General features: G+C 36.7%; 1 protein-coding gene across 3 annotated transcripts in view; it reads left to right on the top strand.

Annotated features, from left to right (window-relative positions):
* PTPN14 (protein tyrosine phosphatase non-receptor type 14) overlaps positions 1-16,943 on the top strand; it is a 245,709-nt gene that overhangs the window by 208,006 nt on the left and 20,760 nt on the right. For all 3 annotated transcript variants that reach the window (XM_031937365.1, XM_031937364.1, XM_031937366.1), the window contains 3 exons: positions 1,299-2,785; positions 8,349-8,483; positions 15,012-15,230. In XM_031937365.1, the coding sequence (XP_031793225.1) occupies positions 1,299-2,785; positions 8,349-8,483; positions 15,012-15,230 (1,841 nt within the window). The remainder of the gene's footprint in view (positions 1-1,298; positions 2,786-8,348; positions 8,484-15,011; positions 15,231-16,943) is intronic.

Raw genomic sequence — 16,943 nt, 5'->3', positions numbered from 1 at the left:
AAAGGTACTAGTAAGCTGTGAAATAGCCAAAAAGGAAGAAGGAAAAAGAGAAATTTAAATTATAGATTTATTAGACAGTGAGCTTCTGAATTATTAATAACTGACTAAATTAAAATACCTTTATAAGTCAGATCCTCAAAACTTTGAAAGCTAATATTTCATACTTTTAAAAAAAGACTTGCAAAAGCTGATATGTTTGTAATGGAATTCCAAAAGTTACTTAAGATATTTCACTTGAGTGGATACTTCATCCAAGTATTCTGTGATTCTCTGATCTCCCAGTTTATCCTGTATATGTGGGCTCTGCTGAACCTATTGTTTTCATAGATAACATGCCCAGTGATTTGGTCATAATTTTCTTCTGTTCCTTCATGCCACTTAGCTGTGGCATCTGGCAAGGTATCTATAATTTAAAAAACTGATTTTTTTTTTTCTCCCAGATTTGAGTTTGCTTTTAAGTTTGTATCTTAGTTTGGATTACTCTATAGTATTCCTATCCTAAAGGGCAGGGGGCTAAGAAGAAGTTTTAATTCTTATTCGTCAGTATAGACCATTAAAATTAGATAACTACATCTATTATCTAAACTGCTTCATTATTTTCTAATATTTTGATCTCCACTCTTTATTCCCTCACACTTCAGGAACATTGCCCTTGTAGCAGAAAAGACGGACATCTCAGAGAACTCCAATATGGGGCTTATACTAAAGTTTTAGTTTCAATAATGTATTTAAGGTTTTCCCAGCATAGAAATCTCAGTAGCCCATTGACCACCCCTGCATAAAAAAGCAAGTCCTGTAACTCCAAAGCTGTACATGGAGCTAAGATCTTACTTCAGTGGCAAACTTTTTAAGCTGGTTGCAATCTAGAAGTTAGCCAAGTGATCCTCAGTCTCATTTTCAGTATTTTTCCTTGATTTCTTGATTTTCCTTATGATTCCTTGATTTTCATTTAGAATGTTTTGTAATTTTCCTTTTTTGGTACTAATATCTTTATTGGGATAACAGTAGTTTTTTTTTTTTTTAATATTTGACATATAGGTTGGGATTTAGACTTTTACTTATTTATTTACTTATTTCCCTCTACTTTTTATCACTGATTATCTTTATTGGGATAACAATTTTTTTAAAAATATTTTTAAATTAAAAAAAAATATTTGACATAAGTTGGGATTTGGATTTTATGTCTTTATTTATTTGTTTCCCTCTACCAGAGCATGTCCACATGAATGAAAAACCATGCATGGTGAGATGGGTGTTATTCTAGAAAATTCACACTTCTTCTTTAATCTTTACTCTAGACAGCATTTTCCACGGGAATGAAGAAGCCTTCTACTGCAGATCCCAGACCAGCCTGGACCGGTGTGCATTGGACTTAAGTTACTTAAATGGTACTGTTACAAACGGCAGTGTCTGCAGTGCCCACAGTGGGAACTCCCTCAATTGCTCCCAGAACTTCATCCAGGCTTCTCCAGTGTCTTCCAACCTCAGCATCCCAGGGAGCGACATCATGCGGGCCGACTACATCCCAAGCCACCGCCACAGTGCCATCATCGTCCCCTCGTATCGGCCGACTCCCGATTACGAAACAGTGATGCGCCAGATGAAGCGGGGTGTGATGGCGGTGGACAGCCAGAGCCAGTCTCTTAGGAATCTCAACATAGGCAACACTCATGTGTACAACCAGCCAGAGGACCTGGTTTACAGTCAGCCCGAGATAAGGGAGCGACATCCTTACACCGTTCCTTACGTGCCGCATGGAGGCTACAACAAGCCTGTGGGCCGAGCTGACCAAATCAAGCCAGGTGGTAAGACTGTGCACGGGAAGAAGGTCCCCAGCGCCATCTCCCACACGGTGAGCACCCCGGAGCTGGCCAACATGCAGCTGCAAAACAACCACAGTTACAACACTGCTCACATGCTCAAGAATTACCTCTTCCGGCCTCCGCCCCCCTACCCCCGCCCGCGCCCCGCCACCAGCACGCCCGACCTTGCCAGCCACCGCCACAGATATGTCAGCGGGAGCAGCCCCGACCTGGTTACCCGGAAGGTCCAGCTGTCCGTGAAGACTTTCCAAGAGGACAGCTCACCGGTCGTCCACCAGTCGCTCCAAGAGGTCAGCGAGCCCCTGACGGCCAACAAGCGCCATTCCGCCGTCAATAAGCGCCATAGTCTGGAAGTAATCAGCAACATGGTGCGGGGGATCGAAGCCATGGCTCTCAAGACGCTCAATGCTCCGATACCACGCCGAAATACCCTTCGTGAACAGGTGCCACCGGAGGAAGTGCCAATGAGCCACGATCATCTGCCCTCCGCCCACTACCATCACAAGAAGACCTCCTCCGATGCTACGATGCTCATCCACAGTAGCGAGAGTGAAGAGGAAGAAGAGACTCCTGAGGCAGTTCCCCGAATCCCTGCCCTCCGAGAGAACGTGAGGTATAGTGCCCAGCTGCAGGCCGCATTGGCCCGAATCCCCAACAAGCCACCTCCCGAATATCCAGGACCAAGGAAAAGTATCAGCAACGGGGCCTTGAGGCAAGATCAAGTGAGCATGTCCGCAGCCACTGCAAGAAGCAGGGTCATGAGGCCGGGGCCCCCCAAAGCTATCAGTGTGTCTCGCCCAGACCAGCTCACCATCAATGGATCTTCTCTCGGCCCCTCGATCTCAGAACCCGACCTCACAAGTGTGAAGGAACGGGTCAAGAAGGAACCGGTGAAGGAGAGACCTGTTTCTGAAATGTTTTCTCTAGAGGACAGCATTATCGAAAGAGAAATGATGATCAGGGTAGGTATCCTTCTTTTCCAGGTTACTTTCCTTTGTCCTTCTCTCCACCTTAGCGTGCCTTCCTAGTTCTTTATATCTGCGCACACCCAATCTGCAAATGAAGCTCCTTTAAAAACAGAGAGAAAGTTTACTCAGGAAATGCTGTAGAGGGTTCTAGAAAAATTGGAGCAAAATTTAAAAATGTAAAAATTACTCAAGAATTATATATCTGCAACTTTAAATACTTTGTATCCTTATTGTTCTCCCACAGCCAAGTATTCCCTAAATCTATGATTTTATAAAGAGGTTTTGGAAGATTAATGTGGGTGGGGTTAATATCTGGATCCATCTTTGCCTACATTACCATTACACACTTTTTCTAAATAACTTTTTTTAAAGAAGGAAAACATTTTTTCACATACATATATATTCATATACATATACATACACATAATTTTCCTATACACATGCATATGTGTATATTTATTTTCATAAACACGTAATATATACACATTGTATATGCATATGCATATCCATATTTATACACACACACATATATCAGGAGATGAATGCATAAATTTCACCTTTCAGTGCTGGTTATCATATTTGAATGCATGGTACATCTGGCCTCATTTTTAAATTGTGTTTCTGTATTCATATGAGAAACACAAGAGCATCATAACGCTGAGAAGAATGGCCAGAGTTTCCCATCAGCAAAGTGAAGTATCCTCTCATTTTAACAATTTAGTCTGTTTTGCTGCTAATGGTATTTCCTATCCATACGTGTGCATAGGCTACCTAGATACAATTTTATATTAGACATGAATAATATGTGTTCTCTAGTCAGTGAGCAGATGATGCTCCATGGGCAGAAGTGTTCAAAATGATAGGGAGGGAGGTAGATCTAATTTAATGAGATGGACATCTTTCTTATTCACTTGAAAATTGCTAAAAATCGGGTTGTTGCTTTAAAAATATATAACCAAAGTTAGTAATGCTTAGTATTCTAGGAAGTTTTTATTCACTGTAAAACCTGTTTACTTTTAACTAATCCATCTCAGATTGCTTTCTGCTTTTAATTTTAATTTAATTCACCATATCTGTACTATTAAGTAGCTTTGGGTCATTTGAGAAACTCTAAACATTTCTGAAATTTGCTCGTTTGTATCTATGCAGTTTCTTGCATTTATAGGCCTGTTTCTTCTTCCTAATCCCCAAAGAGCAATTAAGATGAATGTTTTAGGAAACCCAAGCCCCAGAGCTTAAAAAAACCAACCTGATTCATAGAAGCATTTTTGTTTTAGGAATTTTCTTGTTGTCATGTTGGTTTAGCCATGCTTGCAGCAATACTCAAAATCTAATGCAATTGTAATTCTCTCCTTTCCTCCATCTCAATTTTTCTACATCTAGAGGCAAATGACAACTTCTTAATTTTTTATGCAATTTTCTGAGAGAGGGAAGGAGGAAAAAAGTTTATCTAACTTGGGAAAAGAAATAATCCATGGGAAAGGAAAAAGCTCTACCTACAGTTCCTATTTTGTCATATAAAGAGCATCAAGATGCTGCTTGTAGTTTTGGAGTTCAGTATATCTGCCTTAGCAGCTAGGTGACAACTTGATATGTCTGGAGTCAGAAAGACCAGAACTCAAATGTAGCATCAGACACTGAACTAGCTTTGTGACTGTGAGTTAATCACTTTACCTTATTTGCCTTGGTTTCCTCATCTGTTAAATGAACTAGAGAAGGAAATGGCAAACCATTCCAGTATCTTTGCCAAAAAAAACCCAATTGAGGCCATGCAGGATTAGACATGACTGTAGTGACTGAACAATAGTTCTAAGGCAATTAAAGTCACCTTTGCAAGGGCCAGTCTGATTTCCCCTTTTTTACAGAATGTTTATTGCATTTTTGGAGCAGCTAGATGTTGCAGTGGATAGAGCACCACCCTGAAGTCAGGAGGACCTGAGTTCAAATTTGGTCTCAGACACTTAACACTTCCTAGTTAGTTGTGTGACCCTAGGCAAGTCTCTTAACCCCAATGGTCTCAGCAAAAAAAAAAAAAAAAAAAAAAAAAAAAGTTGCTGTTTATTGCATCTTTGTCACATTCAGCAGTACCCCATCTTAGCTAGCCCCTAGTCACATTCATATCCTTCTTCTAGTCATCAGATTGTTAAATTAAAGAAAAATAAGCAAATTAACCTGCAGCTGGGTAAAGACAATAGAAGAAGTTTCCTTTTCCCTAACAGGAAACCTAAATATAAAGAAGAACCAGTTTTCATATTTTTTTTAGGCATATTGATTAATGAAATGTAAAGCTGTGGTGTCAAGTTCAATGGTTGGTTACCCTATTTATTCAATTAAGTTTACAATCATTTCCTATTTATTCCACTGGAGATCATTCATACACACCATTTCAGAAGCTGTTATTCATGGTAGTTTCTGTGTCTTTGGGCTACAAGAACAGTGAATTAGAAGGAAGATCATTACTACCCTGACCTTAGCTAACACTCCTGTATTTCAAGGCAACTCTTGATTTAACTATGGTACTAGAAGGTGGTAGAGAGAAGTTTTTGAGACTCTGCCTAGTTCTCATAGTAACCTTTCTCTTGAACTAAAAGCATAAAAAGAATGAGCAAATTATCTCCTGCTTTATTTCTTCCCTTGTTCCATTCTATTTATGCAGATAGTAGAGAATCAAACATGAAGATAAATATGAACTAAAACAATTATGTTAGGAACATCCTATTTGTATGATCCGACTTTGCTTCTTTGCTTCATCCTTGAAACTTTTTCATGATTTCTTTCCCAAAATCATTTCCTTCTGTGACTGCAATTAGGTTAGAGTGCCTTCTTCACTAAGTAGGAATATAATAAAATAAGGGAGGGATATTGTTAGTATTTGGTGCTAAGAACAATTCAAGATGAATTCATTAGTTTTATGGAGTCTCACCAAGCTGGTTCAGATAGACATCTCAAGAGATTCCTCATCTCTTTTTAGACTTGTATAGTTTCTACTTGGCCTGTTTGGGATCCTCAAAATCAGAGGATATAGTAGCACACATTTCTACATGCTTTTAAGATTTGTAAAATACTTTTCTTTACAATAATATTATGAGGTAGGTGATAGAAATTTGATCCTCATTTTAGAGATGAGGTGACTGAGACTCATAAAAGATGATGACCCTGTTCGTACCTTTGAATCCAGTCTTATTCATTACAGATATGACATTATTAAGTGTACAATACTAGTGTACCATACTATTAAAAAATATTGAATACTATTGAAAGAAATGATGAATCTTGGTATGTTGTTGTTATTCAGTCATTTATTTATTTATTTTTTTGGTCACGTCTTACACTTTATGACCTCATTTGGAATTTTCTTTGCAAAAATACTGTAGTGGTTTGCCATTTCCTTTTCTAGCTCATTTTACAGATGAGGAAACTGAGGCTAACAGGGTTAAATGACTTGCCTAGGGTAACACAGGTAGTGCCTGAGGCCAGATTTGCACCCAGAAACATGAGTCTTCTTGACTCCAGGTCTACTGCTCTCTCCATTATACCATCAAGCTGCCCATCTTGGTGTATTTTCTGTAATAGAAGTAAAAAATATTTTAACTCAGGGGAGGAGGGAGTATAGAAGGTTAGAATTTGCCCTGTGGCATGCTTCTAGTGCTTTAAAAGGTGATTATCCACTTCATGGATTTTTATATTCTGTACTTCAACTTCATTCTTCTGTGTCCTGCTTCTGGAAAAAAGATTGGGAAGGCTACTTAGGGGTCTTGAGGAAGTGTGATTTAGTGGAAAAAACAGTATTCAGAGTCAGTCCCAATTGATCTCAATCCCAGCTGTGCTACTCATTGCTGTAATGTTCTTGGGGAAATTATTTTGTCTCTATGATCCTCAAATATTTGTAAGATATATAAAACGTAAAATTTGTAAGATTTTTGTAAAATGAAGGAGTTGGAATAATTAGGTTGGTTTGTTTTTTGTTTTTTGGCAGATCCTTTTATCTATAAATCTATGATCCTGTGATCAATGAAATGTACATCTTAGGGAGCTGAGTAGGGCACTGGATAAGGTGGAGTCAGGAAGAACCAAATTCAAATTTGACCTCAGATTTTTATTAACTATAACCTTGGACAAGTCACTTAATCTGTAAAATGGGATAACTTAATTGTAAAATGGGATAATGATATTGTCTGCCTCCCAGTACTGTAGTAAGCATCCGATGAGACAATATTTGTACAGTACTTGGTACATAGCAGGAACTATATAAATGCCAGATATAGTTGTTATTAGTGACATGAAGTGTTTGTGCCATCCTTTTCCCTTCTAGATTAGATCATGATGGGTCAGAATGAATGCCTTAGGTGTCAGGGCAGGGATTTCTAGTGCTTTCTGCATGTCTAAGTAGACATTTAGGGAACAATACCAATAATGTAATCAAAATATAATAGTGCCATGAACCTTCCACTTTGCATTCTAGTAAATCAAGAAACCAGCTTCTAGACTCAGTTATAGAACCATGCAGTCATGCTCAAGTGCTTTGTAATCCATATATAAAATATAATCCATATCACTGTATAGCACTTACACAAACTTTCATCTTCTATCTTATTTATTTATTTATTTTTTTTGCAAGACATTTGGAGTTAAGTGGCTTGCCCAGCGTCACACAGCTAGTATTAAACATCTGAGGCTGGATTTGAACTCGGGTACTCCTGACTTCAGTGCCAGTACTCTATCTACTACACCATCTGGCTTCCCCATCTTATATCTTCTTAATACCTAACACATTGCTTTGCACACAGTAGGAACTTAACAGATTTTTGTCAATGAATGAGTAATTTGTTCTGCCCTTATGATTAAGATCACACCTTAGATCTCTAGATTCATTTCTCTTTTGAATTTGTTTTAGTATCCAAAATCTATATATGAAGGATCATTCCCTTCTGTAACTCTGGAGTTAGATTAGAATACTTTCTTCACTAAAATAGAATATAATATTAAATATAAACTCCATGAAATTGGAGTTTTTCTTCTCTATCTCCCTGGAATACAAAAGGAGCTTAATAAATTCTTATTGATTTAATTGGGAGCATAAGAAACTTTTAGTTTCTATTTTGTGGCCTAGAACTCACTTAGAACTTGAGAGTATTGTAAGTGGATGATTCAAATTATTGTCATCATTAGGTGGGATTACACAAGGAAATCTAATGGCCTCATCATGTACTCTTTATCACCTACTTTAAAAACAACAACAAACAAAAATAACAAAAAACCTTACAGATACTTGAGGCTCTTGCCCAGTTGGTGAGCTCTCTAGTGGTATATATTTATTCCTCATTTGGAGCCTTCCTTTTGAAAGTGAAAACTCATCACTCAGGTAGCAACTGGTTCCCTGAGGCACATGGTGAAGAATGGGAAAGTTGTTTTTGAATTTACTCTGCTAATAGTGATCATCTACATTCTTTGGCTGGGGAATTACAGATTTGGGGAGATTAAAATGCATTCCTGTATTCTACTGGTGTTATAAACAATTACTCAGACAGAATGAGAACGTGCCTTTTCTTGCCAAAAGAATCTAGAGAAGCAGAAGATGGAGGCTCAGAAGAGACCACTCATGTTGGCGGCATTGAATGGGCTCTCAGTGGCCCGGGTACCAGGGCGTGAAATTAGCCACGATGATGCATCTCGGATGACAATGGATGATCGGGTAAGTGTTGGACTTGCTAAACATATGGCTTTAAAAAAAAAAGAATCTGAGTTTCTTTCCACCCTAATTTTCAAATTTTTAAAAGGAACTACTTTGTCCTCATATCATATTTTAAACAACATACCAATTCATTTACTTAAGAATGCAAGAACTGTGAAATTCTCGTACTTTTTCTCCATTAATTAATCTGGTTGCTAGTTTAACATTGCCTCAATTTCCTTTTTAATAAATTTGTCAAAGAGGTGAAATATTATTTGACTTAAATGATCAGTACCACTAGCTATATGACCTGTGAAATGATTATCTTACTATATGCAAACGTCCCCTACTGCATTTAAAGTATGAATTGTTGGACAGCCATTTTTTTTTTTTACCCACAACTCCTTAGGAAGATATCTAATGCAAAACAATGTTTTAGTTTAATAATTGTTCATCCTTCATTCTTGAAGGGGCCCAGTGACATCATGAGGGTGATATTTTGACTTATGAGTAAATTGAATTTAAGCAGACTTTACAAAGTAAAGTCATCAGCCTCATTTTCTCCACTAGAGGTATCAAAATCCAATGACAAGACAAAAGTCAAGATGACTGGCAATGTCCCAAGATGCATTTGAATGACCTTAACCTGTTTAAATTAAGGTCTTTCTCAAGCAAACCTACACACTCAAATGCATAGTACATATTCACCTTCTCCCTGGTTATTGCTACCTTGCCTGGAGCCTATTTATTTTATAGTGAAAAGAGTCTTGGACTTGAAAATCAAAGGACCTGAGTTCATATCTCAGCACTATTATGTATAAAATATGGGATCTTGGGCAAAATCTTTTATCTTTCTCATGCTGTCCCTCATTATCCCTGAGATAAAGGTGTTCAATGACATCTGGCTCTGTTATCTTATATTCTGCTGCTATCAGGAAATGGCTGGATCATGCTGGATAATTTTTATCTAGTATTAATAGAGCTCAGGTTTTTAAATCTCTAATTTTCATATAATTAGTGGTTTGATCAACAAAAAATGACTTTTAAGAAACAAAGCTGTAAACCTTTCTTGAAAAATATTTGGCTAGAAACAATTGTCTTAAGAGGGTGAAAGACTACATGAGAAATGTAATAATTGCCTCTTAGCCAATAGTTACAGAGTGCTCCATTTGCCAGGATTTGGGATCACAGAAGGGAGGGAGACCAAGAAAAAAATCCAGAAAAAGCATTTTCACTTTAATAATAATCAGTTAGTCATTAAGTATTTGTCAAGTGCTCAGTATGTAAGAAGCACTCTGTTAAAATGTTAGGAATATGGTTCTTGCCTTTAAGGAACTCACATGCTAATTGGGGAAACTATATTCAAATAACTCCATATTAAAATGATATACTGAAATGATAGAAAGAAATCATAAGAAAGAATACCCTAGAAGTAGTGGGTAGTAAGGAAGGAAAGATTGGAGAGTGGAGAAAGCCTTCCACTGAAGATTGGATTTGACCTGAGTTGTGAAGGAAGCTAGGGAAGTTGAATGAGAGGTGAGGAGGAAAAGCAGTGGTGGAAATGCATGGAGTCTAGAGACAATGTTGTGTATAAGGAACAGCAAGTGGATCAATGTAGCTCAATTGTAGCTGGATGTGGAGCAGAATAAAGTATAAGAAGAAGACTGACATGGTAGGAAAGGGCCAAATTTGAAAGGGCTTTAAATGCCAAAATAGAGAATTTTATATTTGATCCTGGATCAAAATCATTGGAGGTTTTTTTTTTTTTTTTTTTTTTTTTTTTTTGAGAGAGAAGAAAAGAGGAGAGGAAAGAGACTGAGACAATTGTGGGCAGGGAGTGGGTGGGACTTTCTTGAACTATGTTCAGTTAGAAACAATTGTGGTAAGAGAATGAAAACCTCCATGAGAAATGTAATATATAATATAGAAATAGGCTTTTAGCCAATAGTTCAGAATGCTTAGTTTGCCAGGATTTAAGATTATAGAGTGGAGGGAATCCAAGGAGTGGGGAGAGGGAGAGACACAGAGAGAAATACACATACAGGCAAGTGGGAAGGTGAACATGGTCAGAACTACGTTTGAGGAAGATCATCTAAGCAGTAGATTAGAAAATGGATTCGAATGGGATGAGGTTTGAAGTGGAGGGAATAATTAGAAAACACTGCAATAGTACCAGATTTCAAATTATATTACCAAATGGTAATCATAAAAAACAATCTGCTACTGGCTAAGAAATAGAGTAATGCATCATTGGAATAGATTAGCAATAAATTGACATGTAGGATGTGAACATAGTTGTATCCTGTTAGATAAACTCAAACATCTGAGCTTTGGGAGAAAGAACTCACTATTTAAAAAAAAAAAAATTACTGGAATAACTGGAAAGTAGTTTGGCAGGAACTAGGAGTAGACTAACATTTCACACTGTATAACAAGATAATATTAAAATGGGTACATTATTTAGGCATAAAGGATGATATCTTAAGCAAATTAGGAGAGCATGGAAAATTTTATCTATTAGATCTGTAAGGGAAGTCTTTATGATCAAATGAGAAAAAGAGGATTAGTGGGAGTGTAATGGATAATTTTGATTACATGAAAGTTAAAAGGATTTATATAAATAAAACAATGCTGGCAAAATTAGAAGGAAAGCAGGAAACTGGGAAAAAAATTTATGGTAAGTTTCTCGGATAAAGGCCTCCTTTTTCAAATAAATAGGGAACTCTTATCAAATTTATAAAAATAAGAGCTATTCCTCAGTTTATAAATGGTCAAATGATATGAACAGTTTTCAGAAGAAGAATTCAAAACAATTAGGTCATATTTTTAAAATGCTCTAAGTCACTATTGATTAGAGAAATGCAAATTAAGTAGTACCTCACATCTTTCAGATTGGTTAACATAACAGAAAAAGAAAATGACAAATGCTGGAGGGGATGTGGAAAAATTGGGACACTAATCTACTCTTGGTAGAGTTGTGAACTGGTTCAATCATTCTGGAAAACAATTTAGTACCATGTCCAAAGATTTATAAAACTGTGCATACTTTTTGACCAGCAATACCACTAGTAGGCCTACACCTTAGAGAAATCAAAAGAAAATTAAAGGGACCTATATGTAAATATATATATATATATATATATATATATATATATATATATATATATCAAATCTTTTCGTGGTTGCAAAGAATTGAAAACGAGAGGATGTCCATCAACTGGGGAATGGCTAAGCAAGTTGTGGTATATAATTGTGATGGTATCCTACAGTGCTATAAGAAATGACGAAGGGGATGATTTCAGAAAAACCTGGGAAGACCTATATGAATTGATGCAAGGTGAAGTGAGCACAGAACCAAGAGAACATTGTACGTGATGACAACAATACTGTAATGATGATCAACTGTGAAAGACTTAGCTACTCTGATCAATATAATGATCCAAGACAGTTTGGAAGGACTCATGATGAGAAATGCTATTCACCTCCAGAGAGAGAACTGATGAACTCTGAGTGCAAATTGAAGTGTAATTTTTTTCGTTTTGTTGTTGTTGTTGTTGTTGTTTTTTGCAAGATGTCTAATATGTAAATATGGTTTGTATGATTTCACATGCAAATGGGTACCACATATGTAGATTTATGGCAGTGGGACTAGCTATATAGATTAATTGACTAGGGATGAAGGGAAATAGAAGGGTGTGTAGAGTTATGGTAATGGGATAAGGTATGTAGATTAATGGGAAAAGGATAAGGTGGGGGGGGGAAGGATAAGATAAGGTGGGGTAGAGAAGGGAGTTTAGATTATTGGGAGTGGGATAAAGTATGTAAATTAATGGGAATGGGATGAAGAGGAAAGAAAGAGTGGGGGGAGAAGATAATGGAAGGATCCATAGGGCAGGGGGAGGTTAAGTAATAGCCAGGCAAGTTAAAGAGCAGAATTAAAGTACAAGAGTTAGCAGGGATAGGAAAGAAGAGATATACACAAAAATACTACAATAAGGATCAGGACCAGAATTTGTTATAAAAAATAGTAGGGTTAGTAATCATTAATTTTAGAGAAAGTCAAATTTAAAGATTTAATCAGGAGAGAAAACTACCTTATATGTCAGCCATATTAATATTGTTTTAGATACGTGTTTACATGTGTGTAAATCTATATATACATAAATGTTTGAGTATATGTGAGTATGTATATATGTAGGTGTATATATGAATATATGTAGATATATGTATATGTGTGGGTGTATGGGTAAATATGTATATATATATATATTACATTTATATATCTATATCTATATATAAATATATATGTGCCTAATTAGATAGCCTGTTTGGGGAAGGTAGTGAGAATGAAAGGGAAAAAAAGACTAAAAAGTGTACAGCAGAGAATAAAAGAATAACCTACAAGGAAACAAAGAAAAGATGGACACTCATGAATATAATCTCTTTTATTATTATATATGCTTTCTTGAAATGGAAATTTATTGTTATATATTTTGAATCCTTCCTGATGTTCTGCTAGGCACAGTATCTTTTTTTTTTTTTTTCCTTTTCTGTCTTTTTCTATTATGTTTTTTTCTTATTTTGTACTCAGTTCAATTAAAGAAAATAAAAAATTTAATCCCCAAACCCCCTCAAAACCCCAACCTCAACCCAAATTATACATTGTGGGGTTTTACAGTTCCATTTGCAGCCATTATTTATTGCTCTCTGCAGAACAAAGAAATATTCATATTTATTTGTGTTTGCCAATTTTATAATAAAATTTTTTTTTAAAAACAACAACGAAAAAATGGGTATCACATTGTTTGCCTTCTCGATGGGTGTTGGAGGAACCAGAGGGATGGAAAGAATTCGGAATTCAATTTTTAAAAATAATAAATCTAAAAAAAATAAAGTAAAAATAATAAATCTTAAACAAAAATAAACTTTTGCAATAGTGGTATGTGATGAGTGCCTGTTGAAAAGTGGTGATTGGGTGAGTGAAGAGAAGGAGATGCGTTAGAAATGTTTTAGAAGTTAAAAAGTAGCATGATTTGAGATTATATTGGGTATATAAGGTGAGTGTGAGTTAGTAGAAGCTATGAACCAAGGTAATAAGCTTGGGTGACTGAATGGTCTCCTTAATAATAACAGGAAATTTGGAAAGAGAGGAGGGTTTTTGGTGAAAGATGATGAGTTCAAAATTGTATGTGTTGAGTTTGAGATTTCTATGAGATATCCAGTTTGAGATCTAATGACAGTTGGGGATTGTGGAAGCTGGAAATGTAAATATGGGAACCATCTGCATAGTCGTGGTATTAAAACCAAGGAACTTGATGAGATCAGAAGAGATAGTATAGAGAAAAATAGGAATAGTCTTAGGAGTACCCATAGTTAGCGGACATGATCTGGATAAAAATCCAGCAAAGGAGACCAAGAATGGATAGATCGAATGAGAACCAGAAGAGAGAGCACTGTCATGAAGACGTAAGAATATTCGAGAGAAGAGGGTGATGACTGGATCAGAGATTTATGAGAAGTCAAGAAAGATGAGGATTGAGAAAAAGCCATTAGATGTTTCAGTTAATAGACCATTGATATCTTTAAAGTGAGCAGTTTTTGTTTTTGTTTGATAAGGGAGATCTGGACTCATTTAAAGCCAGCAGCCAAGAAACCAGTAGGTAGAGATAGAAAATTAGGGAGTCAGAATGATAGTGATAATATGCTGTAGAAGACTGGAGGACGGGAGATCAAGGATGCATGTTGGAATATTTGCTTTGGTAATGAGGATGGCTACCTGTCTTTTCATGTGAGATAGAGATGAAATAGGAGATACTGGAGGAAGACATCTGAGTGCTATGAAAACAGGAGGAGGAAGAAGAGAAAAAATGGACCTTCAGTTTTTTCAGAATTTTAAGCTAAATCCACAGGTGAGAGTAATGGGGGTATGTATGAGAAACAACGGAGGCTTGAGGTGGGACAATAAGTGTTAGAATAGCTGCTGTGTTGAATGGGATAGTTAATTTATTAGGGAAGTATTAAAGGATAAATTTGCTGCAGTGAGGGCTCAGTTAAAGTTTTTTGATATAAATTTATAGATTTAGGATTATAGACATATGGAAAGAAGACTCAAAAGAAAATATGGCAAAACCCTGTCATTTTAAAAATTAAGAAATTGAGACCTGTGAAGGTTGAGCAGTTTACTATAGCCATTCCCTGGTATTGTATCAGATGATCAATTTGAACTTGTCTTAAAAAAAAAGATGCTAATGGATTGTTGAGTCCACACAGACTGTCCTTTGGATTTTGCCTTCTGTCCGTGCTTCCTGTTGATATTCTTTTGGAGGTCCTGATGAAAAATAATATGGCAAAGAGAAAAGAAACTAGAAAGAAGAGAAGAGTGATAATCCCCAGATTAATTCTCTGTTCCTAGTTTCATTGAGATTAAAATGTATGCATTAGCAAACTATCAGTGATATGATTATAGGTACATTTTAAATGATGCGTTTGTATTTGAATCATTTCAAAATGACAAAATTGAAAAGAATTAAAATTTATGTCCTTTTGCAGTTTAGAACTCTGAAGAAGAAGTTGGAAGAGGGATTGGTATTTACAGAATATGAGCAAATTCCAAAGAAGAAGCCAGATGGTGTTTTCACTACTGCCACACTCCCAGAAAATGCTGAGCGGAGCCGAATTCGTGAGGTGGTCCCCTATGAGGAAAATCGTGTTGGGCTGGTACCAACCAAAGAAAATAGCACTGGGTATATCAATGCCTCCCATATCAAGGTAAATGGGCAAGGGTATGGGGGAGGTTTTGCAAAGAATGAGGAAAGACTTGAGGGCTTCCTATTATAATGTTTGGCTTTTCCTCAATCCCTCAAGCAATATTTCTGAATGTCCATAATTTTCTTAGTAAATTATTTCTCCCTGCCCATTACTGCAGGGAGAAAAAAAGCACATAAATAAACTAATAATCTCTGCAAGAAAGGAGAGTCAAGTACTTTGGGTGCCATTCACTGCAAATAAAATTTTTTACTTTTCATGTGAACTATAATTCTGAATGTATAGGAGAGATATCAATCAAGTCATTTTCACTTTATTACCTTGTGAAACCTATTGCAGAAATTAAAGGTTATGTCAGAATCTACTTTAAAATGAGATATATGTGTCTGTGTGTGTGTATATATCTATAACTAAAACACACACACATCATCATCATCTGTTTCCTATGGGTGAGGTGGAGACAGAAAAGACTAGAGATCAGTGAAAATGATTAAAGGTTGGGAATTCTCACGTGATTGCTAGAAGCTGGGGCCTAGTGGTTCTTTCTGGTGAAATAATTCTTGCTGGTCTATTGTTGCACTTGGTACTGCTAGCCATGGTAAGTGAATTCCTGTCTGCTCTCTTGGGTTTCTGAATGTTCCAGATCCTACTGGTCCTGGGGCCCATTGCATTCTTCCTAGGGCAGAAGAAGTTAACGTTTTTTACATGACATGGACCTCTCTGGTATTCTGGTGAAGCTTATGGAATCTTCGAATAATTTATAAAAACCTTTTACTTCTTCCTTAGTAGTTATTTTCTTATTCAAGTTAATAGACTGCCTGAAATTTGTCCATGGATCCTGATCTAGGGAATAGGCTGTGCAGTACAAGTCTCAGGATGGTCAGAGGAAGATCTGGGCAAAGCTTTACTGGGTAGTTGCTAGTATCTCAGAAACGGGTTTCCTAATTAGCCAGTATTTCATTTTTGGACTGACTTAGACTCCTTGCTATACCTGCTGCTGCAGTCTTCCTCACATTATGTACTATTCCATGGAAAAGACCATTATTTCGCTGGTCACTAGCCTTTGCCTCCTGTTCACCTTGCTTGAACTAGCACCTGGCTAGATGTTTTGAAGGAGGATGGCTGCAATTTGCCTGGTCCCGGTGGTTTCAGCCTGGAGTTAGAACAAATACATAGACAATGCATCTAGCTCAGGAGCACATCGAGGTTGTATTATGATGACAGGACTTCTCAAGACAGAATTGTGACCTTCAGAAATCTTTCTGGATCATTTGTAATTGGATTGTCTTCCAGGCTGAGAAAGAACTGAGAAATTTGAAATTCATAAGATGAAGACCCTGAGAATTCTGCCATCCAAAGAAAAGCTTTATATTTTAAGTGATTTTTTGATGTTTGTGTATGTATCAACCATGGAGTTTAGGGGGTTTATTAAGAGAGAACTAGCTTTTTTTTTTTTTTTTGGATGTGGTATAAGGGCTTGCTGAGTCTTTTTCAGGACTGATCATCCATCTCTGGTGTTTAGTCACCAAACTCACCTGTGGCTCCAAAAAGCTATAGCATATGTAGCAACCATACTTCAGCAAAACTGTCTTAGCAGATGGGCTAAGCCAGATTGTGAGTAACCAAACAACAGACCTCAAATCCATATCAACCTTGCAGTGGAAAATAGAATAATTTCTAAGTCTGAAGATTCCCTTGAGTTAATTTGGTAGTGAT

Source organism: Sarcophilus harrisii, chromosome 4 (assembly GCF_902635505.1).
Source record: "Sarcophilus harrisii chromosome 4, mSarHar1.11, whole genome shotgun sequence".
NCBI lineage: Eukaryota > Metazoa > Chordata > Mammalia > Dasyuromorphia > Dasyuridae > Sarcophilus > Sarcophilus harrisii.
The sequence above is the reverse complement of the archived record's forward strand: the minus strand, read 5'-3'. Positions and strand labels throughout refer to the sequence as shown.